Source organism: Desmodus rotundus, chromosome 8 (genome assembly GCF_022682495.2).
Source record: "Desmodus rotundus isolate HL8 chromosome 8, HLdesRot8A.1, whole genome shotgun sequence".
NCBI lineage: Eukaryota > Metazoa > Chordata > Mammalia > Chiroptera > Phyllostomidae > Desmodus > Desmodus rotundus.
Genome location: NC_071394.1, coordinates 106,278,042 through 106,303,595, shown reverse-complemented (window position 1 = coordinate 106,303,595; position 25,554 = coordinate 106,278,042). Strand labels below are relative to the sequence as shown.

The following is a 25,554-nucleotide window of genomic DNA, read 5'->3' as shown; positions in this document are numbered from 1 at the left end:
TTCCTCTACAGTTCTCTTAGTTCTCAAAGGGGTCTATAAAAAAACCCAAAACCAAACAAACACCTTAAAGTCACTGCCTTGGGCAAAGGCCCCCAAAGTAGCGTTTTACTCTAATATAATAAGGATCTCAACTTTACAAAAAAAGTTAATTCCTTTTGACTTCATTTTAATCCCACAGATTTATCTGTAGCATTCCCTTGGCATATTTTAGAAGCTTGGGATTTTTCAGGATCAGGTTCTGGAGCGGCTCAGTGCTAAGGTCAGGAACGCACCTAGTTAAGGACTGCCTGCAAAGATGCGATACCATGGTACTCCTAGAAGCAGAGACAACAGAAGTAATTCCATAGTCCTTGAACATAAATACGTGCTGTTCACAGATGTTTACCTTTTCAGCTGGAAGGATGTGCTGCTTCACGAAACGCTTCACCCTAGTAAGAAGTTCCTGGCCTCTCCTCGTCTGCACAAACAGCTTGTGGGTATTCTCCATCTGCGGTAGTGCAGTTCTGAAAGATCTTTGTAGAAAGAAGTTATGAAGATATCCAATTATTGTATTTCTGAATATGATGTGAAGTCTTCCCTAACTCCCCAAAAATAGCACTCAGGAGGAGTTGCCACATTTTGAATTTTTTCATAAGTCTTTCATATTATGGGGTGAATGCAGAATCACTTCATCTTGAACATAAACTTTAATGCCTAAACATTATTTGGGGAAAACATAAGCCTGGCATGACCTCAATCAATGATAATTTTGAACCTTTATTGAAGTCACTGGTTAGAATCTAAAAAAGTGGGGTGGGGAACAAAAAAAATTGTACATAAATTTAATGGTTACTCTTAGTATATGCCTCACAAGTATAACTGCTGGGTATCCTTATAAACAACACCTCTAAAGATCACTATGATGAGCAACAGTCAGCTACGTTGTGGAGATTACAAATATTCGTCTATAAAGTGAATTGTAAAAACAAGACTGTGCTAACATTATGCTATAAGTACCTGTCGCTTGGACAGAATTTCCAGGGACAGCATCATCCATGAATTCAGTAAGTGCCACATATCACACCACTTAGATGGGAGTGTGGCTGGCAAAGTGTATTAGATGCCTCAAAAGTGCTTCACTGATGGAGACATGGATTTGAATGACGCTTACAAGACATCTGAATAAAATTTCATGGCATGCAATAGTGGAAGAAAGCAGTATTTCTAAATTTAACAAATTACCTTATGTAATTTATAATTTTAGATAGGTATATATAAGTAACAAATATTAGAAGGAAACATTTGGGAGTTTTATCTACATCCTTAAAAGTTTATATACTCAAGTTGTCAAAAATACTTTTAATCACAAATACGAGTATTTTCTTTGTATTTGAAGTCAATTTATTTTCAGGTAGGTAAGACATTGACCAAGCAAATTATTCTGATTGGCAGCAGCAATCCCGGTGTAAGAAATAAAAGCAATCTCCATTCCCCTCAAGTTTACAACTATACCTAATTTTACCTAGTAGGGGCTCTAATTTGAGTTAGCCAAAGAATCTATTTTGCTTACCTTTTTGAAAGCTGCAATCCAGTTTCTGCCAGAGGTTGCACAACATTGGCAAACTGAAAGCTATTCTCAGATACATTACTCCCCAGAAGATATCTACTATATACTCCCTGTAAGTAAATTAACAGAGAACAAGGAAAAATTATTGAAAACTGTTCTTCAACTATCCAGTCTTTGTAGTTTCCCAGCTCTGTGAGTCACTAAACTCACAGGGCACCAAGATAAAAATGAGATTGAGATGATCAATTCCATTAATCTACATGAAGAAATAATTATATATCACCTCCTAAATTAAATAGTCATACTTATGTCATCTGGTTAACACACTCGCATCCTAACAAAACTAACTGGGAATCAAACCAAACTTGATAAAGAGCTCAACAGAAACCAAAGATACCAAACTCACAAATCACACCACCTCTAAAAACCACCGCTCTCCCTTCATAATGAGGGAAAATCTAAAGGAACCAAAACAAAATTTAAAAACTGTAAAACCAAAGAGAAAGCAATGAGATGACCTCTAAGAATATTTTACCTCATTTTTTGGACCTAGAGTTCAGGTGAAACTGTCTCCTTTGAACAATTTTAGCAGAATGCTACCTAACTTTTCTTTCTTTCTTTCTTTTTAAAAAGATTTTATTTATTTATTTCTAGAGAGAGGGGGAGGGAGGGAGGGAGAAAGAGAGGAAGAGAAACATCAACGTGTGGTTGTCTCTCATGCGCCCTCCACCAGGGACCCAGACCGCAACCCAGGCGTGTACCCTGACTGGGAATCAAACCAGTGACCCTCTGGTTCACAGGCTCAATCCACTGCGCCACATCTGCCAGGGCCAGCTTTTTTTCTTAATTCTCCATGTTCTGTGCTTCCAACATAATATATTCTCTCCTTTCCCCTCCTTCCCCACCAAAACACAATCCACTGAATCTCATTATTTTTATACAATTCTTTATGTAATAAAATACTAACAGGTTTTCCATCATTTCTATTTCATATTTATAGTTAGAATTAAAAGTTTATGATCATCTCTAAGACTACCACTATATAATTTATGATATTAATTTCAATCATAACTCATATCAAACTTTTATTTGAAATGAAAATCCATTTTAAATTCAAAGCCCAACCCTGGCTGAATGGCTTAGTTGCTTGCAGCATCATCCTGTACACCAAAATGTTGTGGGGTTGATTCCTGGTCAGGGCACATACCTAGGCTGCCAGTTCCATCCCTGGTCGGGACGAGTACCAGAGGCAATGGATTGATGTCTGCCTGTTTCTCTCTCTCATCAAGGAAAACACATCCCCAGGTGAGGATTAAAAACAATTCAAAGCCTCTTTGATATCTGATTCATGGGAACTGACAGATATAGAAACATCACATAAACCGTGTTTTGAGAAACCCATCCAATCAACTTGACTAACTAATATGATTAATATGATTGTAAAATGCAGGATGACGTGTAACACAACCATTTCCTAAAAGATATTTCAGTTGTTTTTGGATGGCATGAACTCCGAGGACAGAGAAAAATAACCGTTAGTTTCCTTAATCCTCTCATTCTTTTTTGTCTCGAAAATCTCTTATTTACCTTTTCTTCCTCCAAGCCCTAGCCCCTTGCCACTGAAGTATTTCAACTTCTTAAATAAATCCCCAATATTCAAAGTATACAGAAACTGAATTACTATAATAAAGAATGCATTTGTTTAGGTTAAGCTGTGGTTTTAAAAAACTGAATTTATGCTCAATCACATAAATATGACATTAGAAAATGGAAAAACTTATCTATTCACTAAGAAACATATATTAAGAGGCTAGTCTTTGATAGGTACTATGCTAGATTTGGGGAAGTTCAAAGATAATTCTTTCCTCATCAACAGACCTGACTGATAAATGGCTTTTTTCCAAATTATATTTTATTGATTATGCTATTACATTTTCCTAATTTTTCCCCCTTGACACCCCTCCACACAGCACCCCCGACTCCATCAGGCAATCCCCATACCACTGTTCATGTCCATGGGTCATTTGTGTAAGTTCTTTGGATACTCCATTTCTTATACGGTACTTTACGTCACCATGGCTATTCCATAACTACCTATTTGTACTTCTTAACTCCTCACCTCTTCACCCACTCCCCCACATCCCCCTCCCATCTGGCAACCATCAAAATGCTCTCTGTATCCATGATTCTGTCTCTGTTCTTGTTGGCTTAGTTTGTTTTTTAGATTCAATTGTTTCAAGTATATTTTATTGATTATACTATTACAGTTGTCCCATTTTTTTCTCCTCTTTATTCCCCTCTGCCCTGCACCTTCCCTCCCACTAGCATTCCCCCACCTTAGTTCATGTCCATGGATTGTATATATAGATTCTTTGGCTTCTCCATTTCCTGTACTACTCTTAACCTCCCCCTATTTTGTACCTACCATTTATGCTTCTTACTCCTTGTACCTTTTTCCCCTTTCTCCCCCTGCCCCTCCCCAATGATAGCTGATAACCCTCCATGTGATCTCCATTTCTGTGATTCTGTTCCTGTTCTAGTTGTTTGCTTAGTTTTAGTTTTTAGGTTCAGTCATTGATAGTTGTGAGTTTGTTGTCATTTTACTGTTTGATCATCTTCTTTTTCTTAGATAAGCCCCTTTAACATTTCATATAATAAGGGCTTGGTGATGATGAACTCCTTGAACTTGATCTTATCTGGGAAGCACTTTATTTGCCCTTCTATTCTAAATGAAAGCTTTGCTGGGTAGAGCAATCTTGCCTATAGGACAAGATACATTATCTTTTCATGACTTTGAATAACTCTTGCCAGTCCTTTCTAGAAAAGTTTCTTTTGAGAAATTAGCTGACGGTCTTATGGGAACTTTCCTGTAGGTAACTTTTTTTTTTCCTCTAGCTGCTTTTAAGATTCTATCTTTATCTTTAACCTTTGGCATTGTAATTATGATATGTCTTGGAGTGGGCTGTTTTGCATCCATCTTGTTTGGGACTTTCTGTGCTTCCTTAACTTGTATGTCTATTTCCTTCACCAAATTAGGGAAGTTTTCTTCCATAATTTTTTCAAATGTATTTCCAATTTCTTGCTTTCTCTTCTTCTGGCACCCCTATGATGTGAATGTTGGACCTCTTAAAGTTGTCCCAGAGGCTGCTTATACTATCCTCATTTTTTAGGATTCTTTTTCATTCTTGTTGGTTTTTATTGGTTGTTTTCTGCTTCCTTATGTTCCAAATCATTCCTTTCATTCTCAGCTTCATCCACTCTGCTGTTGTTTCCTCATAAAGTGTTCTTTATTTCAATTAGTGTATCCTTCATTTCTCACTGGATCTTTTTTATGCTGCTGAGGTCCTCATTAAGTTTCTTGCAGTGTTTTGAACTCTGCACCTGATAGATTGCTTATCTTCATTTTGTTTAGCTTTTTTCCTGGAGTTTTGATTTCCATTTGGGCCATGTTTCTTTGTCTCTTTGTTTTGGCAGCCTGCCTTGTTTGTTTCTATGTACTAGAAAGAGCTGCTTTGACTCCGTGTCTTAGTAGTGTGGTCTAATGTAGTAGGTGTCCCGTAGAGTCCAGTGGCACAGCCTCTCCTATCACCCAAGCTGGGTACTTAAGGTGAGCCCTCTGTGTGGGCTGAGTACATGCTCCTCTTGCAGCTGAGCCTTGGTTGCTGTTTGCAGATCAATGGGAGTTATTTACCAGGCCAGTCAGCTGCAAGGATTGGCTGTGACCACTGACGACCAACCTCCACCCTCTGTGGAATCAGCTATGCGGGGACAGGGTGGTGGTGCTCTGATGTGGTCTGTAGCTGTCCACTGGGTGCACAGGTCCATGGTGGTGCAGATCAAGGTCATTCCCCACCTGTGTTTTGCCCTGGACCACCCTGCCTGAGCTGTAAAGCAATCTGAGATGGCTGCTACTTGTGCTGGGCTTGGAGATTCCCAGGTGAAGCCAAGCTGTGACTCTAATCTGCCTGCTGCCAGGGCTCACTGAGGCCAGCTGTTGCCTGTTTGATAGGATTTAGGAGCCAATAGCAGCCATTCTTATGGAAGAGCAGCTTGGGTGGGCCTGTAAGTTGGGTGGGGTAGAGCCTCTCTGGATCACCAAGGTGGGTCACGCAGTGTTAGCCAGGTTGATGGAATATCAGATATGGCACCAGCCTGGGTCTGTGCGAAGAGGGTTTAGAAAAGGGACAATGGTCTCTGCTTGCCTTGATGCCAGACACTTCAGTTTCTCCCTGTGTGCTACTGGTACCCTTCAAGCTGCCATCCTGGAGGTGGAGGTCAGAGGGAGCAAGTCTGAGTAGGTGAGTTCTTGTGTGGGTTCTTTAAGAGGAACTGCTTGGGGCTCCAGAAGTTTCTTCCATGGACTCAATACCCATTGGTTTTCACAGCCAGATGTTGTGGTGACTTATCTTCCTGACACTGGAACCTGGGGCTAGGAGGCCTGGCATGGGGCTGAGACTCCTTGTTCCTGAGATATCCCCTCCCAAATTTTTATCCACCACGTGTCGGTATGGGACCAGCCAGTTCTGTGTCTGTGCCCCTCCTACCAATATGGATAGATGTGGGTTCTTTAATTCCGTAGTTGTCAGACTTCCATTCAACTTGACTTCTGATGGTTCTGAGTGATGATTACTCTATACTTTTGTTGTGATTTTGATATGGCTGTGCGAAGAGGTGAGCCATGCCTGCCTACACTGCCATCTTGACCAGAAGTCTGATAAATGCTTTTAAAGTCTGAAGCACACAACAGTAAAAGATTTTAGCTGTGTCTCACATTGTATATTCACAAAAGAACCAGTTTTCATACACGTTTCTCTTTTTATCATTATGTCTTTCTCCCTTCTTCTATCTTTTAATTTTAATATACCAAAAAGTGGTAACAAATTTTGCTACTCAAAATTTTCCTTGCAAATTCCTATTCTTTCAATTCTGAATTTATATTTAACCATGCCTGGTATTTGTCATTATGAAAAGCCAATTGATCTAAGGATAAAAAAAGAAATATAAAACCCCTGAACACCAGAAATTACTGTCAGTAGTACCATAATAAATAATGGTGAAACACATGTTAAAAACAATTAATTACCTGTGCTATTCCAGCCATTTTAAAGTATGAAAGGGCAACAAAGAAATTCCAGTTAGGAAGAATACAAGTAATTTCCCTGCAGCGGCAATATATTGAAATTAGTTCTTCCATTGATGGTATTCCTATAAAAACAACACTTACTGTGAACTTTAATAAAAATCTCATGGTGAATATTTCAAAATGTCGTAATATTGCATGTTTATAAAATTAAATATAATAACTATTAGTCCACATAACAAAACATCTAAATGTTGATTTCCAAAATAAAACCATATACGAACGATTACATTTTATCATAAATTACTGGAAGTTGAATGTAATATTAGAAAAAGCAATAAAAAATGATTTAGATACATTTAAAAAACAAATAAAAGCTATTTATCTAAAATTGTAATATAATCCTATTTTTAAAATATTTTATTTGCTTACACTTCAGAGAGAGGGGGAGGGAGGGAGAAAGGGAGGGAGAAAAACATCAATGTGCAAGAGATACATTGATTGGTTGCTTTTCACACAGCCCCAGCGGGGGACCTGGCCTGCAACTCAGGCATGTGCCCTGACTGGGAATCGAACAGGTGACCATTTGGTTCACAGGCCGGCACTCAATCCATTGAGCCACACCAGCCAAGGCTATAATCCTATTTTTAAATCATGAGGAATATTAAAGATAATTTTATATTAATAGGAACTTAGGCATCATTATGTTTTCATACCTCTGTTTTCTTGAAAATAAGAACTTTGATTTATCATTGGAACTGTCCTTGGCCAAAAGTAGAACAGGGATAAATGAGCTAAGTCTGACAAAGGATGACCAATGGTTGAAAGCTCCCAATCCAGTACAGCTATAACTCGAGACTGTAATTAAAAATAAAAAGAATTAAACATTTTAGATAGAAAACAACTAAAATGAGGAAATAAGTGAAACAGAATCCATTCCAAATCATATTTTCCATCAAAAGCAAAGCCGAGGCCATAGTTTGTAGCTTTACCCACAGTGGCACATCTCATTTACAAACTAACTATAAGCCTTGATTGTGTAGAGCCGCGTCCTCTGATCCACCAGTTCTCCAGCTTTTCCTTTACACAGCCTTAATCTCCCCCATCATGGGCAGAGACGAAATGAGTGGAAACCTCCCAGCTGGGAATAAGTGTGGTAAAGAAGAAGTTCTGGTAAGATAACTTCTCATGGCTTAAGAATTTATGCTATATGTAATTAAGAGTTTGCTCTGGTGATGAATCTTATGACATAACAAATATTACAATCTTATAGCAATCATAATTTTTAAAGTAAGTTATTTTACAGTGTAAGGACAAAACTGTAATTGTTATAAAAAGGTGAAAGATTTGTGTGTTCTAAAGAGAACCCAGAGTATAAAAAATGTAATTGTTATAAAAGATGTTGTTTGGTTTACGAATACAAAGGCTACCATTATACAGCAACAAGAGAGTCATGTAATTTGGAATCAATAAAACAGAACATGTCCCTCATTCTATTTTGTATAACAATATGTATCAAGGGAATATATATCTTTATGTTAAGAACACAGGACAGTCAACTATAAATACAAGAGGAAAAGCAATTTGCAGATAACATGTATAGTATTTTTGTTTAAATAAAAAGATTACAAATGAATTACTTCAAGGGGCTGAGGAGTGTGGGGGGTATAGGGAGGGGAACATCCCTTGGACTGTTCGGCACAGAGGAGTGGCATGACAGGGTTTGCCTTGGGGGGTCACTCTGGCATTTGAATGGACTGCAGGAGGGCCAGTGCGGAGGCTACAGCAATAATCTAGTTAAAATTATCCACGCCAGATAAAACAAGAGAGGTCATCTGGGCAGTGTGAATTGCTGGCCTTTATGTAACTTTGTGTATGCCTGACCTCCCTTGCTCCTCTGGCACACTTATATGTATTATTGTAGCTTTGTGGAAAAATGTGGATTTTGGAATTAGACAGACCTAACTATATATTAGCTGTATAGTTCTAGACAGGACAGTTATCTTCTCAGATCCTTAATTTTCTCAGTCACAACAGACACCTCCTTGCATAGGGTTAAATGTCATAATTAACGGAGGGCAGGGAGCATGTCTGTTTTTCCACCAGTTCCTAGCAAAGTACCTGGCACATAGTAGGTGGTCAATATGTATTTATTCAATGAATAAGTACAGAGCCTGGTATATAACAGGCAATTAAAATCTGCTATTAGGACCATGGGAAAATAGATCACTTCCTTCCACCATGATTTGATGTTATAAGACCTTTCATTGTTGTGCTTATACTGTTATTACAAACTACTATACTAGCTAGATTTTATCAGCTAAAGAAAAACAATGTACATTTTTCTCTTATCATTCTATTTGCTTCTGTGCTCTTAACATCCAGAGAAGATGAGATACTTATTGTATGCTATAAATGGTTAACTTTTTCCTCAGTGGAAATTGGAAATTCCTCTACAGTTACATTTCAAGATATCTGAAATATTTTTTAGGTAATTCCACAAAGCTGTAAAACAACAGCCAGTGAGAAAAGTTGATGGTTAATCAAATTGTATCAATTAGTGTAAATTAATTAGCAATCGTTTATTAGCATCCCCTCTATGCCTGCTTGTGTACAGAGCTATAAAAAGCTCAGTATAACTCCTAGTGGTTGAGATGAACATTTAAACTAGTTCATTTTGCTAACCTATTAACAAAATGATTTATGACAGTTTTCCTGAAACCTCAGCACAAATGAATGTTTTTCTTTTTGTTGATCATGTTCTACACTTTTAAATTTTTCTATGTATGCTTTTTGTACTACTGAGTTCCATTAAAATGTATGTATCTTACCTTTTCAAAACAAAAGAAGCATATGCAAGCCTAGAGGACAAACAGTAGATGAAGAAGGCAAAGAAGAAGATTATAGAACTTTTAATAAAAAGATGAAACTAGGAGTAAGGTTATTACATAAAATTAAATGTCCTAAGTCATATATAGTTGTTGGTATAAACAGTAAAATTTGTCTTTGAAGAAAACAGCAACACACACATAAATCCCCACATCCTATTTAAACAATAAGTCAGGTATCACTCAGAGTTAGACCCATCCTCAAAGGCAGGCAACTACCCATGTCAGAAAATCCGCAGGACTCGTTTCTAGAAGTTAGAGTGGTGAAGACAGTCCCGAATGTGGGGGGGAAGTGGGGGTGGGTGGCCTCCTTCAGCACCCCAGGCGGGGAACATCTGCTTAGAACTTGTGTCCATGTCAGACCTACTTAATTCATTGTGAACATGGCTTACAATACCTCTTTCGGGTGGAAAACTATGTTATCCAGTTTGAAATCTCCATGAATCAAATTTTCTTCATTGTCATTTTCTGGCAAGTTTTGCATGAGCCAGTCAGAGAGCTGGTTCATGGCAGGGATGTGCTGGTGAGCTGCGGCTTCGTATTGCTTTGTCCAGGTCGATACCTGAAGGCATATAAATAAGAAAAATGATACGGCTAGAGTGGAATGTATGATCTAGTACTTCTAAAATTAAAGCACAATTTAATCACCAAATTTAGTTTTATTTTTAAATGCTCAAGACAAATGCCTGTAAGTGAAGGTCTTATCAGTCTAAAACACTAATATCAGCCTAAAAACTTAAAGTCTTTCTTCTATCTAGCTCCATTTTACTTACATAGGTTTTTATCACACACACACAATACTGGCCTAGGAATCAAGAGATGTGGGTTATTGTTTTTATTTGGCAACTATTTTGTGGAAGAAAAAGAAGAGTGCGTATAGACACACACAAATAAATAGGCACAGAAAAACTCTGGAACAGTCACAAGAAACAGTCCCTAAAAAAGGAAATATGGAAGCTAGAAGAAGGGAGATTTTTACTTTTCATTTAAATACTCTTTGTTATTACCCATTGAATCTTCTAAATATATTATTAGTATGAGAAGTGTAAAGACTTTTTATTGTTCTTAGACTTGAATGTAAACAAGTCAACCTATTCTAAGTCCCCCATCAACTGAGACCACATTATTTATCTGCTTATATCAGTGTCTCCACTCCTCAAGGTTATCTGTTCAATTTAATGCAGTAAAGATCTTTATGTTTGGAATCATACAGACCCGAGTTTAAATTATGTCTAAGATACTTATTTGTGATACCTGCAAACCTGTTTCCCCATCTGCAAAATAGGAGTAACAATACCTGTCTTAGGGCTGTTACAGAGATTAAAAGGACATGGCATATAGTAAGTACTCTCTAAACCTTAGTTCTCTTTTTTCTCCCCTCAACCCCCTCAAAAAGACACACAAAGGAAATCAGCCCCATACATATCTGGTTCTGCTGATCCTTTGATTATAAATGCTCGCCACCGGTTCCCTATCACTCTAGGTTTTATACTTCCTTAAATACACAGTGCAAGATCTCTCTCTACCAGGAAGCTTTCCCCACTTAAGCAAGGGCATACTGATATCTACCATCTGAATGGAAACGCTTTCATGATGAGTACATAAACACTACTAGATTATATACTTTTAAAAAATATATACTTATTGATTATGCTATTACAGTTGTCCCATTTCCCCACCCCCCACTCCACTCCATCCTGCCCACCCCCTCCCTCTCACATTCCCCCCCCTATAGTTCATGTCCATGGGTCATACTTATAAGTTCTTTGGCTTCTACATTTCCTACACTATTCTTACCCTCCCCTTGTCTATTTTCCACCTATCATTTATGCTACTTATTCTCTGTACCTTCCCCCTCTCCCCCTCCCACTCCCCTGCTGATAACCCTCCATGTGATCTCCATTTCTGTGGTTCTGTTCCTGTTCTAGTTGTTTGCTTAGTTTGCTTTTGTTTTTGTTTTAGGTGTGGTTGTTAATAACTGTGAGTTTGCTGTCATTTTTACTGTTCATATTTTTTATCTTCTTTTTCTTAGATAAATCCCTTTAACATTTCATATAATAAGGGCTTGGTGATGATGAACTCCTTGAACTTGACCTTATCTGAGAAGCACTTTATCTGCCCTTCCATTCTAAATGATAGCTTTGCTGTATAGAGCAATCTTGGATGTAGGTCCTTGCCTTTCATGACTTGGAATACTTCTTGCCAGCCCCTTCTTGCCTGTAAGGTCTCTTTGGAGAAATCAGCTGACAGTCTTATGGGAACTCCTTTGTAGGTAACTGTGTTCTTTTCTCTTGCTGCTTCTAAGTTTCTCTTGCTGCTTCTAAGAATCTCTCCTTCTGTTTCATCTTAGGTAATGTAATTATGATGTGCCTTGGTGTGTTCTTCCTTGGGTCCAACTTCTTTGGGACACTCTGAGCTTCCTGGAAGTCTATTTCCTTTGCCAGACTGGGGAATTCTTCATTATTTGTTCAAATAAGTTTACAATTTTTTGTTCTTCCTCTTCTCCTTCTGGCACCCCTATAATTCGGATGTTAGAACGTTTCAAGATGTCCTGGAGGTTCCTAAGCCTCTCCTCATTTTTCCGAGTGCTTGTTTCTTCATTCTTTTCTGGTTGGATGTTTCTTTCTTCCTTCTGATCCACACCGTTGATTTGAGTCCCAGTTTCCTTCCCATCACTATTGGTTCCCTGTACATTTTCCTTTGTCTCTCTTAGCATAGTCTTCATTTTTTCATCTAGTTTTCGACCAAATTCAACCAATTCTGTGAGCGTCTTGATAACCAGTGTTTTGAACTGTGCATCTGATAGGTTGGCTATCTGTTCACTGCTTAGTTGAATTATTTCTGGAACTTTGAAGTGTTCTGTCATTTGGGCCATTTTTTTTTTCTTGGTGCTTTTATTACTTAAAACGGCGGAGCTTTAGGTGTTACCTTGGGCGGGGTAACGCTAGTTGCTGCGCTGTGATGCTGTACGTGGGGGAGGGGCCGAGAGGGAGCAATGGCGCCCACTCCACTCTCCACCTGGATTTCAGTCACTCCCTGTGCTACCCACAATCAAATTGGGCCCCTCTGGTGCTGATTCCTGAGTGGGTGGGCTTGTGCACACTCTAGGCCCCCGTGGGTCTCTCCAATGACCTCTCCTGTGAGGCTGGGAGTTTCTCCTGCTGCCGCCCCAACCCCCACGGGTGTTTTCAATCAGAGGTTTGAGGCTTTATTTCCCCGCGATGGAGCCCTGGGTTGTGTGGTCTGCTTTGCTCCCGCTGTTTGTCCTGGTTTATCTGTGTGCAAATGTGGGGCTGCGAGGTGCTACTCGCCTCTCTGCCTGCCGAGTTCTCCGCCACTCTGAGTCCGGCCCTCTCGGTTTATCTGTGCGCCAATGTGGGGCCGCAGGGTCTGCCAGTGGTCAGACTGCCTGCCCCGTTCGTCCCACACTCCGCCCGTCTTAGTCCCGCCACAGCCACGCGAGTCCTCTCCACCCCGGCTGCCCATCTCCACCCCTCCAGCCGGTCTGGATGAATGTTTATTTTTTATCTCCTTGGTGTCGGGCTTCCTTGTCATTCGATTTTCTGTCAGTTCTGGTTGTGCGAGGAGGCACAGTGTGTCTACCTATGCTGCCATCTTGGTTCTCCGATTATATACTCTTTTATACCATTTTCTTGTTTCATATAAGTGAGATTCATGTATTGGTCTCTTAAAATGACCATAGTTCCTTTGTGGAGAGAATTTATTTCTGCTTTCTTGCTATTTAATGCAGTACTCAGCACATATTAAACATAGTCATGCTAAATAAGTATCTGTTAAAGCAACATAAAAAGGAAAAATTGTATAAAAATATATTAGTAAAGTGCTGGTAGATGAAAGGACTGAAATAGCTTTAAGTTTGCATTCATTTACATTCTGTCAGTTACAGAAGCTTGCTAAACAAAATAAGATCTAAAAATATAAAATTGTTTTATACTTAAAATAAGTCAACTAAAGGCTGATATTAAATGTTAGAATCAAGTTTCAGAGAACCACAAAGTAATAGGTTTTTATGTTGACCAATAATGTATATTACTTCTGAGAACTTTAGAAAAAGAGTGATGTGGATCCATTACCTGTCTTTTGCAGTACCCAGCACCTACACCGTATCCTCCCAGCTGCAGTGAGTGTATGTTTAAAGAATGTAACCGAGCCAAGGTTTCTATGATGGCCACATATAAGGCTGAGCGTTCTGCTGGGGTAACTCCAGGAATTGTGAAATCACGAAAAATTCGACCCTATGGAAGCAATTACAATAGATAATTTAAAACAAGATAAAGCTTTTTTCACCAACTCTTTTTAGTGTTGCTATCCCCTACTGCCTATAAAAATACCAGGGTAACAGTTTGCAACCCAAACCAATTCTTTGTAGAATACCCTAGAAAAACACTCGTTTGTGAAATATGTCTAATATGACTGTACATGCACAAGGGAAAATACAAGATGAATTTAAAGAAAAAAAATTACTCTCAAGTTATATTTTACCAAAAAAATCTTTTAAACAATTTAAAATATTGTTCTTAATGGACTGATTTTCAATTTGGAGTTTCTCCCCCCACCATCTGGACAGTTTGGTTTTTACCATTACACATAGCTCTTTACTGACACCTAGAGGAAAACACTGTGCTCAAATTAAAACCAAAATTTAAGCCTTCATCAAGCAAACTAATCACCTAAAATGCTGACAATAAACTATCATTATCAACATCTAACTTCTTAATTACAAATAAAAGCCACACCAAAGTAAGATTAAGGTTAATTTACCTGCACATGCTCCATCACGTAAAATTCTGTTCCGATGATGGAAGCATCACTGCAGTACAGCAAAGGCTTGGGGACAGGGAATCCAATCGAAAACAAAGCTTTCTGGACTCTAAATTCTCTATCAATCTAAATAGGATGGTAGATTATTAAAAATTAGAAACAGAAATTTAATAACTACTTGGGAGTTAACATTAAGGCTAGAATTCAATTTTGAAATAACCCAGAGGATAATAATTTCCTTATTATTTTCTTTAAACATAGTCTTAGTGCAATTATTATAAATTGGACCAGCACTGAAACATAATAATTTTTTTTTCTGGAGGAATTTTTTAAAAAAGATTTTATTTATTTTTAGGGAGGGGAAGGGAAGGAGAAAGAGAGGGAAACTTCGAAGTGTGGTTGCCTCTCCTGCGCCCCCTACCAGGGACCTGGCCTGCAACCCAGGCACCTACTCATTTGCAACCCACTCAATCCACTGAGCCACACCAGCCAGGGCAGGAATAGTTTTTATTTTGAGGTATAATTGACATGTAACAATGGAAAGTTTAATATTGAGTTATATAATGTCAAGTTAGTATTATTGTAAAACATAATTTAATTAAGCTAAAAAGAATAGGTATATTCATGGGGCTTAATCCTGGCTCTGGGAATATGAAGGCAACAGGTCCTGACCGCCATATTCCAGATATTATCATAAAACATCTCTTGTTCTCAGCAGTTCCCCGATCACTGGCTCACTCTCTCTCTCTCATGTCTCCCCTGGGGGCTCAGGCAAGTCTCTATTCTAAGGCCCTGGGCATAGTCAGCCACAGGATGCTGAGGCAAGCCAGTGGGTACCAGAAGAAGGAAAAAGCAACTGCTCCTTCTGGAGATCAATGGAGGTAGCAGGGGTATGGGGATCCTTCCTAATAACTGAGGCTGCTGTAGAGCTCAAGACAACTCTTGGGGAAGGAGGCAATGAGAAGCAGGCATATACTGCAGCAGGAGCCCAAATAAGATGGTGAGGAGAAATGGGTCTCCTGACCAGGACAGGTGTATGGGCCTTTCACTTAGGCTGAGGACACAGCCTACACAAGAACTGTGATGCCAACCCATCTACGTGCAAAGTCCCCTTGCCCCAGGCTCAGACGGTGGCAACTGATCACTCCTAAGGAGAAGCAGCCATGCAGCTCACTGTGATAGCAGGGATAAGCAGGTGCTGCTGCAGTAACTGCAGCAGGGAAGTGGCTAAATCCATGACCAAGGTGAGAGAAGCCAGTGGTGCCAGTGGCGGTAGAAAAGAAGTGTTTGTAACACCTTGTTGCTTGGAAATGAGGGTGGGATGGGATGGGATGGTGGTGGTGGGGACAGATGGGTTAGGGAGTCACAAAGTGGATGATGGTGTGGGAGCCTTGCTTTTTTTCAGTGTCGACTTGGGAAAAATAAAGGAAGTTGAAACAAAGTACTCCAGACCCTTGAGCTGAGAACACTGTATTATGCTCTAATGTCTTCCGGTAGGATGTTATCAAAAAGAGAGACAAATAGAACTGTTTCGGGGAGCATTAATCTCTGGATAGGTAGGGATTCTCCTTCAGCCATGCCATGTTGAGGCGTAATACAAGTTACCCAACCTTTTTGCTCTTAAACATCCAAGTTACTTCATGTTTCTGGGAATATGATATGCGATCAAGAAAATCAAAATCAGCATTTTCCATCACTGTGATATTAAGCCTGCTCCTTAACAGCCTGAGAAGTCAGCTGGGTCAGGGAAGCACCTATGGCTATAATAATACTCTAATTACAAATATTAATGCTTTCCAGGACTTTGATTCCTGTATTCTCCTGTTTTCTTCTCTAAAAATTCATAGATAACGTTTTCTGAAAACAGAAAGATTCAATTAAAAAAAATTATAATTCTCACTAAGTCTAATATTTAAAGAATACAAGAATAAAGAATATAAAATGAGCATTCAATAATATTTCTTTTTACCACCAAAAGATCAGGGGATTGTCACAGGAAATATTTTAAAATAATTCAGTGAATAGATATCATTATAAGATATAGTGTGCTTTTAAAAACATTATTTAAATATATAACCAAAGTACAAAACATCTATAAATGAGTAGCACTGAAAATATTCACTGGAGCCCTGACCAGTATGGCTCAGTTGGTTGGATGTCATTCTGCAAAGCGAAAGGTCGCCGGTTTGATTCCCAGTCAGGGCACATGCCTGGGTTGCAGGTTTGGTTCCTAGTGGGGGCATGTTCAAGAAGCAACCGATCAATGTTTCCAATGTTCCTCTCTCACATCAATGCTTCTTTCCATCTCTTTCTCCCTCCCTTCTCTCTCTAAAAGTACGTAAATAAAATTTTTTAAAAATATCCACTGGATGACTATACAGGCCACTTGTACAGGAAGGAATGAAATTCATAAGAGGACTGGGTGTTGTTCAAGATTAACAGCCTAAAGATAAACTTAATTTGAGCCTCAAATCCTTTTTCAAAACAAAAATGGGAAATATAATTCAAGTAAAATTTTTTATCTTAAGGAATAAAATGTACTCTCTACTATTTAATAATTAGGAGATGACTTTTAAAAGCAATTTAAATGGGTTTTGTGTGTATAAAAGGCACTTATTTGTCAGCAAAGAAGGTATTACTGCATCTGCATACCATACCTTGTGTGCCTTAGGAAGAAGTGAACCTGGTGGCTTCTTTCTGAGGACATATTCTTGGAAGCCCTTCTGGAGATAAAAGGTTGGATTGGACTGTCCTGCCCTAGAGAAGAGGAAAGAAAGGTCAATTCCAAAGATATATTTTCCTTCTTCCCCAAATCCTACTGAAATGTCAGAAGAAACACAAAATGCAAATACATCCATTTCAGTGTTGGAAAGCCGACTGGCGCCACCAGAAGCTCAGACCATGGGTTTTGGATGATAAAAAGCAGACGTAACACAGTGGCAGCTGGAGAACCTGTAACTAACGCAGGTAGAAGAGAGTACCTTACTCACTGCCTGCTCCCCCCTCTTTTTTTTTTAAAAGACTTTTCCTGACCTCACTTCTCCCTATACTTAGAATGTTTTTATTCCCCTTTGTGGAAAAACTTGAGAGTTGTTTACATTCCCTTCTCCAATTCCTCTCCTATTTACCCTTAAATGCATTTCAATCAAGCTTCATTCCTATCTTTCCACCAAAACTACTTTTTCAAGGTCACTAATACTATTAAATGGTACCAAACCACGATTTTTCCCTGCTGCTCCAGCCCTCCTTCATATGCTCCTCTGCAGCCTCCTCCTTAATTCTTCAACCTCTTACTATTGCAGGGCTGCGACTGAGTTTCTAGACCTCTTTCTTTATGTAGACTCGTTGTCTAAGTAAATTCTATGGTCTCATGGCTTTGCATACTATCTCTATGTCAAGGACTCCTACATGTACATGTCTCGTCCAGACCTCTGCCCTGACCTGCAGACTCACATATTGGTTGACTGTACATATCCACCTGAATATCTAAACGGCATCTTAAACCTTAACATTCCAGAAGTAAGTTATGACATTTCTCCCCAAATCTGCTTCTCTATAGTCACCTCTACTTTATTTTATGGTAACTCCATCCATCCAGTTACCAAGACAAAAATGGAATACTAGTTGTCTCTTCTCTTTTTCTTTCATCCCCCAACATCTGATCGGTCCTACAAAATAAATCCCAAATATGATCACTTTGCACCTATTCTACACTACCATCCTGATCCACACCACTAACGTTCCTCTGCTGGATCACTGCACCATATTCCAAACTGGTCTCCTGGACTTTGCCCCCTTCAGTCAAACACAACAGGCAAAGAAATTTGTTTTAAAAGACAACTCAGTCCCTCCTCTGCCTGCAAAACCCTTCTCTCCCCATCTCAACCTGAAGTAAGGGCCCAAGTCTTTATAACTGCCAACAGGGGCCTGTTGCCCTTGTTTCTACTCCTCTGGACACACTGGCTTATTCCCTCAACAGACTGGGCCCACTCCCTCTTTAGAGCCTTTGTTCTTGCCGTTCCCTCTGCCTGGAATGGTCTACCCCACATACTGCATGGCTCATATCCTCATCTCCTTCAAGTCTTTGCTGAACGTCACCTTCTCAATGAGGTCTTCCTGCTCCCACCCCCCCCCCAAACACTGCCTATTCTTTCTCTCCATAATACATACCACCTTCTCCTACACTGTAATATTTAGAAAGTGATTTTATGTATTGTCTGTATTGTGTAGATAGAAGGAAAGTTCCAAGGCGGCAAGATTTTTTGTTTGTGATAGCCCCAGTGATAGGAGCAGTGCCAGGTGCATATTAGACACTTAGCAGCAAAATGTCCGTTTTGTTAAGCTATATAAAATGCTTTCAATATTTAATTCTAAATATTTTGTTTTTCCAATATGATTTAATTTTTGCAAATTCAAAAGTAAATTTTGCATGAATAAAAGGATATTTACAAAATTTGTAAAGGATAAAGAATAATAACAAAACACACACCAGTGTTCTCACTACCCAGTTCAAGAAAATTACTGTATCTCTGAAGCCCTCTGTGTGCCTCTCCCCCCTCAGAATACCTGCTGTCCTGATTTTTAAATTTACCTTTCCCTTGAAGTTTAGATCCTTAAACAATATACTGCTTATTTGTCCATTGTGTGATTGTGTTGTTTTATATAGTGGCAGCTGAATCATTTTCAGGGCTGTATGGTATCCCGTCATATAAATATACTACAATTTATTCATCCATTCTGCTGATGAACATTGTATCATTTCCTGTATCTTTGCTATGATGAACAGTGCAATGAACATTTTTGTAGATTATCTCGATACCCTAATACAATTTCTCTTGAGTATATACCTAAGAATAAAAATGCTGTGTCATGGGGCATGTATATCTTTTTATCTTCATCTTTACAAAATCACGCCAAATTGTTCTCCAAAGCAGTTGTATTAATCATGTTCCTACCAACTGTGGTTATGAGTCGCTGTTGCTCCATATCCTGAGCAATGTTTGAAATTGTCATATTAAAAAGAAAGTCAATACGGAGGTGTGAAATGGTCTCTCATGTTTCTACCTGCCTTTCCCTGATTACTACAATGCAAATGACCTTGGGCATCTTCAAGTCTTTTAACCATCCTTCTGTTGGGCTATTGGAGTTCTTTATACATTCTGGTTATTAATCTTTGATCCATTATTTTTATATATTGCAAACATTTCTTTTTTAATTTCACTTTCTTTAAGGTGTCTTTCACTGCAAATGTATCAATCATTTCCTTTATGGTTGTGCTTTCATCTTTTTAAAAATTTTCTTCTCTACTCCAAAGTCAAAGATCATATCCTATATGTCTTCCAAATGGTTTTAGTTTTGCTTTAACACTAATTTACCTGGAACTTTGTGAGACAGAGTAATGAAAGGGTCTAATTTCAATGTTTTTATACAAATAATAATTATACCTGTATAATTTATTGAAAAGTCCACCCCTACACATACTGATTCTTGATGCCAGCATTGTCATATATCAAAATTCTACGGATATGTGGATCTTTTTGTGGGTACTTTATGATTTCATTGAATTACATCTGTGTCAATATCATACCTTCTTAATTCAAATTTCTTATTTTGTTCCTCTTTGTAAGTTTTTTACTATTCTTAGTTCTTTGCTCTTGCACATAAAATTTAGGAGTAATTTCTCAAATTAGAGAAAAAAATTAAGATTTTGATTGCCATTGTACTGAATCTATACATCAGGTGGGAAAAAAGAAATTTACTAATGAAATTTTCTATTCATAAACATTGGCATCTCTCAATTTAATTGTTTTAAGATCCTAAGATCCTAGTAAAGTTTTATAATTTTCTCTGCAAACACCTCCCACATATTAGATTAATATTTAGACAATTTATATTTTTGATGAGCTTATTAACTGCATGTTTTTGAAGATAACATTTTAACTGTTGCTAAAGTACAGATATGCAATTGGTTTTTGCATGCTGAACTTTAATAAACTCTGTTATTATCCATAGATTACTGACATGGACCCTGGCCAGCAGGATCCTGTGCTGTGGAAGCAATAGACAAACACACATGAACTACCGAGTCCTGTGGAGGACGACGAAAAGGGACTGCGTGGCCACTCTCTCAAGAGGAGAGCCCATCGACCTTTGCCTTGACAGGCTTTTAATGCTTTTCTCAGCACATTACATTGAGGATGATCCTCATTTACTATGCACAGGTTCGCCTTAGGCGGTTACAGAAAACAAAGGAGAGGGCATTGCTGATTACATAAAAAAAAAAAGGAAAGATATTTACAAATGTAAAGGGAAAAGTGGTTAAGCTGGTTACACTGGTCCTTGGAAGGTTTAGCATAGATTTTAGGAAGCTACTTTAAAGATATGCAGTAAACTTTTGCTGCCTCAATTCAGGGTGAGGGAGTTTTAGCAAGAGCAGTCTTACAGGGGCTTAGGTACAATGAGGGCCTGATTCCCCACGGGAGGTGGGTGTGGGTCCTGTGTGCTGGACCTCACTCTCCACTGGCCTTTCTGAGTGGGAGCTGGGATCACGCCAGGCAGAACAGTCTCCTATAGATTATTGGCTTTTTAATTCCATGAGTCATTTAGTTTCTAAACATGTATTTGATAACTTCCTTCGTCTGATTTCTAAACTTTTGGCATTTATATTCTGAATTTTTTTTAAGTTGACACTTCAGAATTTTTATTTTTATTTTTTAAATTGTACTTATTTCTCCTTAGACAGAGGGGAAGGGAGGGAGAAAGGGAGAGAAACATCAATGTGTGATTGCCTCTCATGCACCCCATACTGAAGACCTGGCCTGCAACCCAGGCATGTGCCCTGAGTGGGAATCGAACCAGCCACCCTTTGGTTCACAGGCTGGCATTCAATCCACTGAGCCACACCAGCCAGGGCAATTTCAGAATTTTTAAAACTTCCTTTATGGCCTAACATGTCTTTAATCTTCATAAACTTTTTCATGTGTCTTGGAAATAAATGCACATTTTCTGTGCAATATCTCCATCCATATAGGTATAACTTCGAGGTATTGTGGCTTCAGTTATGGATTACTGCAGTAAAGTGAGTCTTAAATCTTTTTGCTGGTGAAAGGTCTTGCCTTCAATTTGTAGAAAACACAACATCTGTGAAGTGAAGAAAGCTAAGCACAAGCGAGGTGTGTCTATACTATTTATGCAACAACTAATTCCATTTATCAAGCACAACCTGATTAATGTAACATTGACCCTAACTCAGAATTAAGTATCTTTCAGTTTGATAATTCTCCAACAACTCTAAGAGATAAATCTTACTATCTCTATTTTGCCAAAGAAGGACTCAATGCTCAAAAGAGTTAAATAACTTGTCCAGATTCCCAAGCAAGTGGAATAGTTGAAATTTGAACTTTGATCTGTTTTAGTTTGTTTAAAGCCTCAGCTATTTTTTTATTCTACCTTCTATTTCATCCTACATCATCTATTGGGACCTTTTAATTCTATAACTCAAAACTCTCTTTGATCCATCTCCTTTGCCATTATTTTTTTCACGGATCAGGAATATAAGCCCTAGTGATAAATGCCACTGATACATGATTCTGGTGCAATATTTAATTCCTTTTACCTACAGTAAAATACTTCATTTAATTTCAGGATTACTCAGAACAGGTGTTTATTTATTATAGACTAGGAAATTCAGAGAGTTTATGTAATATATTTAAATTCCATTCAGCAAGTGGTAGATCTCTAATAATTTTCTGGAAGCTAGGACTGTTTCTCTAACTCTCTATTTATCTAAACACTATTTTTAGAATAAAATTTATTTCCTATTATAAAACATCAGACTAGAGCCAGATTCAAAGTGTAGGATAAAAGGACAAAAAACCCCAAAACTGAACCTCTGGTCAAGATGGGAGACATAGGTAGACATGCTTTGTCTCCTTGTGCAACCACAGAGAGAATTACAACTATATCTCAAAACAAATAACAACCAGAACTGTCAGAAAATCGAGCTGTATGGAATTCTGACAACCAAGGATTTAAAGAAGCCACATTCATCCAGATGGGTAGGAGGGGCAGAGTTGCGGACAAGGGCAGAGAGGATAGCAGACATGGTGTGGCATGGAGAGGCGGTGGCAGCGGTAGTGGAATGGGCAGTCCCACACTCACATGTGGTGGATAAATCGGAAGGGATACCTTAGGAGCCAGCAATGCCAGCCCCAGGCCAAACTGCACAGCCTAGGGTTCCAGTGCCAGAAGGTAAGTCCCCATAACTTCTGGCTGTAAAAACCAGTGGGGATTTGGGCAGTGAAAGAAACTGCCAGATTTTCAGGAGAGTCCATTTAAAGGCCCCACAAGGACTTAGAACATACCCAAACCCTTCCACTCTAGGATTCACCACCAGGGCAGCAGCTGGGAGGGCACCAGTTACATATAGGAAGTGGGTAAAGTGACTAGAAATGGGGCACATGCCAGGCAAACCTCTAGAAGCCAGGCAGCAGCACTGTCCCCTCTCCTAGCCCTTCTCCCACACAGAGCCACAAAGCGGGTGAGGTAGGTTGCCCCACCCTAGAGATTACTTAAGGCCCCATCCCACACAATTTACAGGTGCCTTTTCTAAGACAAGGAGTCAAAACAACTCTACCTAATACACAGAAACAAACACAGGGCAGCTGCTGAATTGAGGAGACAAAGAAATATGGCCCAAATAAAAGAACAGAACAAATCCCAGGAAAACGAACTAAATGAAACATTGATGACCAACCTATCAGATACAGAGTTCAAAACACTAGTGATCGGGATGCTCAGAGAACTCATTGAGTACGGCAAAAAAATAGGGAAAGAAATGAAAGTTACATTAAGTGAAAAAAAAGAAAAATCTACAAAGGCCCTGGCTGGTGTGGCTCAGTGGATCGAGTGACAGTCTGCAAACCAAACCGTTGCTGGTTTGATCCCAGTCAGGGCACCTGCCTGGGTTGCAGGCCAGGTCCCTAGTACAGGTGCACGAGAGGCAACCACACATTGCTGTTTCTCTCCCTCTCTTTCTCCTTCCCTTCCCCTCTCTCTAAAAATAAATAAATAAAATCTTTAAAAAAAAAACTGAAGGGAAATAATAGTGGAGAGATTAAAGTTGAGAATCAAATCAATGATTTGGAACACAAAGAAGGAAAAAGCATTCAATCAGAACAGCAGGAAGAAAAAGTATTAAAAAACCCCCGAGTATCTGGGACAACTTTAAATTTACCAACATCCAAATCATAAGAGTGCAGAAGGATAAGAAGAGCAAGAAATTGAAAACTTACTTGAAAAAATAATGAAAGAAAACTTCCTTAATTAGGTAAAGGAAATAGACGTACAAGTCCAGGAACCTCAGAGAGTCCCAAAGAAATTGGACCCAAAGAGAACCACACCAAGACACATCATAATTAAAATACCAAAGGTTAAAGATAAAGAGAGAACCTTTAAAGCAGCAAGAAAAAAAGCAGAGAGTTAACTACAAGTGAGTGTCCGTAAGACTACCAACTGATTTCTCGGAAAAAACTTTGCAGACAAGAAGGGACTGGCAACAAGTTTTCAAAGTCATGAAAGGCAAGGACCTACAACCTAGATTACTCTATCTAGCAAAGCTGTCATTTAGAATCGAAGGGCAGATAAAGTGCTTCCCACACAAGGTAAAGCTAATGGAGTTCATGATCACCAAGCCATTATTACATGAAATGTTAAAGAGTCTTATTTAAGAAAAAGAAGATCAAACCTATAAACATTAAAAGGGCAACAAATTCACAACTATCAACAACTGAATCAAAAACAAAAAACAAGCAAACAACCAGAACAGGAACAGAATCATAGATGTGGAGTCCATTTAGCAGTTATCAGTAGTGAGGAGCAAGGGGAAGAATAGGGGAAAGGAGCAGTGATTAAAAAGTGATTAAAATTGGTAGGTACAAAATAGACAGGGGGATGATTAAGAATAGTATAGGAAATGGAGAAGCCAGAGAACTTGTATGCACGACCCATGGACGTGAACTAAGGACGGGAACTGCTGAAGGGAAGTGGGATACCAGGTGGACGGGGGCAACGGGAGAAAAATAGGGACAACTGTAATAGCCTAATCAATAAAAGATATTTGAAAAAAAGAAAGGACAGAAAACCCCTTTTAGCTGGCTATCTCTTCCCTTGAGCTTGTCATGCATAAGTAACTATTGTTTCTCTGAGCCTCTATTCTCAGGACGAGATTACTAAAAGTATCCCCACACAGTTGTTTCAAAACCTAATAAACAAGACAAATCAGACCGGAGGCCTGGACCTTGACCCCAAAGAAAACAGTAAAACAAACCGAAGCCTGCACAATCAGCCCAAAACCTCCTGATTTACAGCTAATTGACATGACTGCCGAGCTCCAGCTCCATCCCCCTCCCCCTTTGTCACCCAATAAAAACTTAAAACCCCTGCAATTTGCAGTGGGTGTATCTCTTCGCACCAGCCCCTTTCTCTCCTTGGAAAGTGAACAAAACTTTTGATCTCTGCCTTTTCTTCTCTTTGTGAATTCTTTCACAGCCCAAGGCACTGGACACCCTAATAGGGAACAGTATTCTCAGGATCATCTTTCAGTGCCATTTCAGTGCCTCACTTCAAAAAGAACTAAAGCCCAAAGTGGCGCTGTCATTTGCCAAGTGGAAGATCTAGCATTAGAATTCGGATCCCCTAGTTGGTGCCATTAACTCAGCCTCTTAGACTGTGGCCAATTATAAAGGAATTTCACCTGTTTCTGGGGGTGGGCGGGGGGGAAGATCTTATGGTTATAGACCAAAAGTTGAGACAAGGCCTCTGTATATCCCACAGAGCTTCCAAGCCTCAGTGAACCTTCGAGGTACATAACTGTATTCTTTAACCAAGATTCCTTCTCATGGTTTTGGAATCGTGACTACGATCACTTCCACGATCGCCCGCGAATTGGAAATACCCCGAATGGAATGCATGGGACGGGTGATGCCAGCTCCTGCCTGCAGAATGCGTCATTGGGAAAAGAAACTGGGGTGCGGGGAATTGGGAATCCACCCGGGGTCAAAGAAGAAAATCACAATGCACAGGTGGAGAAAGCTGGCATCAATACCTGTACTGGGCAACGGTCAGCTTGGTCTCAGGCTCTGCCCCAAAGCCGGGCAAGTGCCGGCTGAGGTAGGCTTCCAGGGACCTGCAGTCGAACTTGTGCTGAGGCAGCACTTCGGCCGCGTCCCGATCGCCAGAGGGACTTGTCTTCATGACTG

At 39.3% G+C, this 25,554-nt stretch overlaps 1 protein-coding gene across 1 annotated transcript in view; it reads right to left on the bottom strand.

Annotated features, from left to right (window-relative positions):
- The window catches only part of ACAD11 (acyl-CoA dehydrogenase family member 11), a 74,394-nt gene extending 48,842 nt beyond the window's left edge, over nt 1-25,552 (bottom strand). The window contains exons 1-9 of the mRNA XM_024566093.3: nt 25,401-25,552; nt 16,954-17,053; nt 14,297-14,422; nt 13,609-13,770; nt 9,912-10,076; nt 7,343-7,484; nt 6,630-6,751; nt 1,550-1,656; nt 386-512 (exon numbers count right to left, since the gene is read on the bottom strand). Of these exons, the coding sequence (XP_024421861.2) occupies nt 386-512; nt 1,550-1,656; nt 6,630-6,751; nt 7,343-7,484; nt 9,912-10,076; nt 13,609-13,770; nt 14,297-14,422; nt 16,954-17,053; nt 25,401-25,549 (1,200 nt within the window). The 5' untranslated portion in view covers nt 25,550-25,552. The remainder of the gene's footprint in view (nt 1-385; nt 513-1,549; nt 1,657-6,629; nt 6,752-7,342; nt 7,485-9,911; nt 10,077-13,608; nt 13,771-14,296; nt 14,423-16,953; nt 17,054-25,400) is intronic.
- Nucleotides 25,553-25,554: the final 2 nt, after the last annotated feature.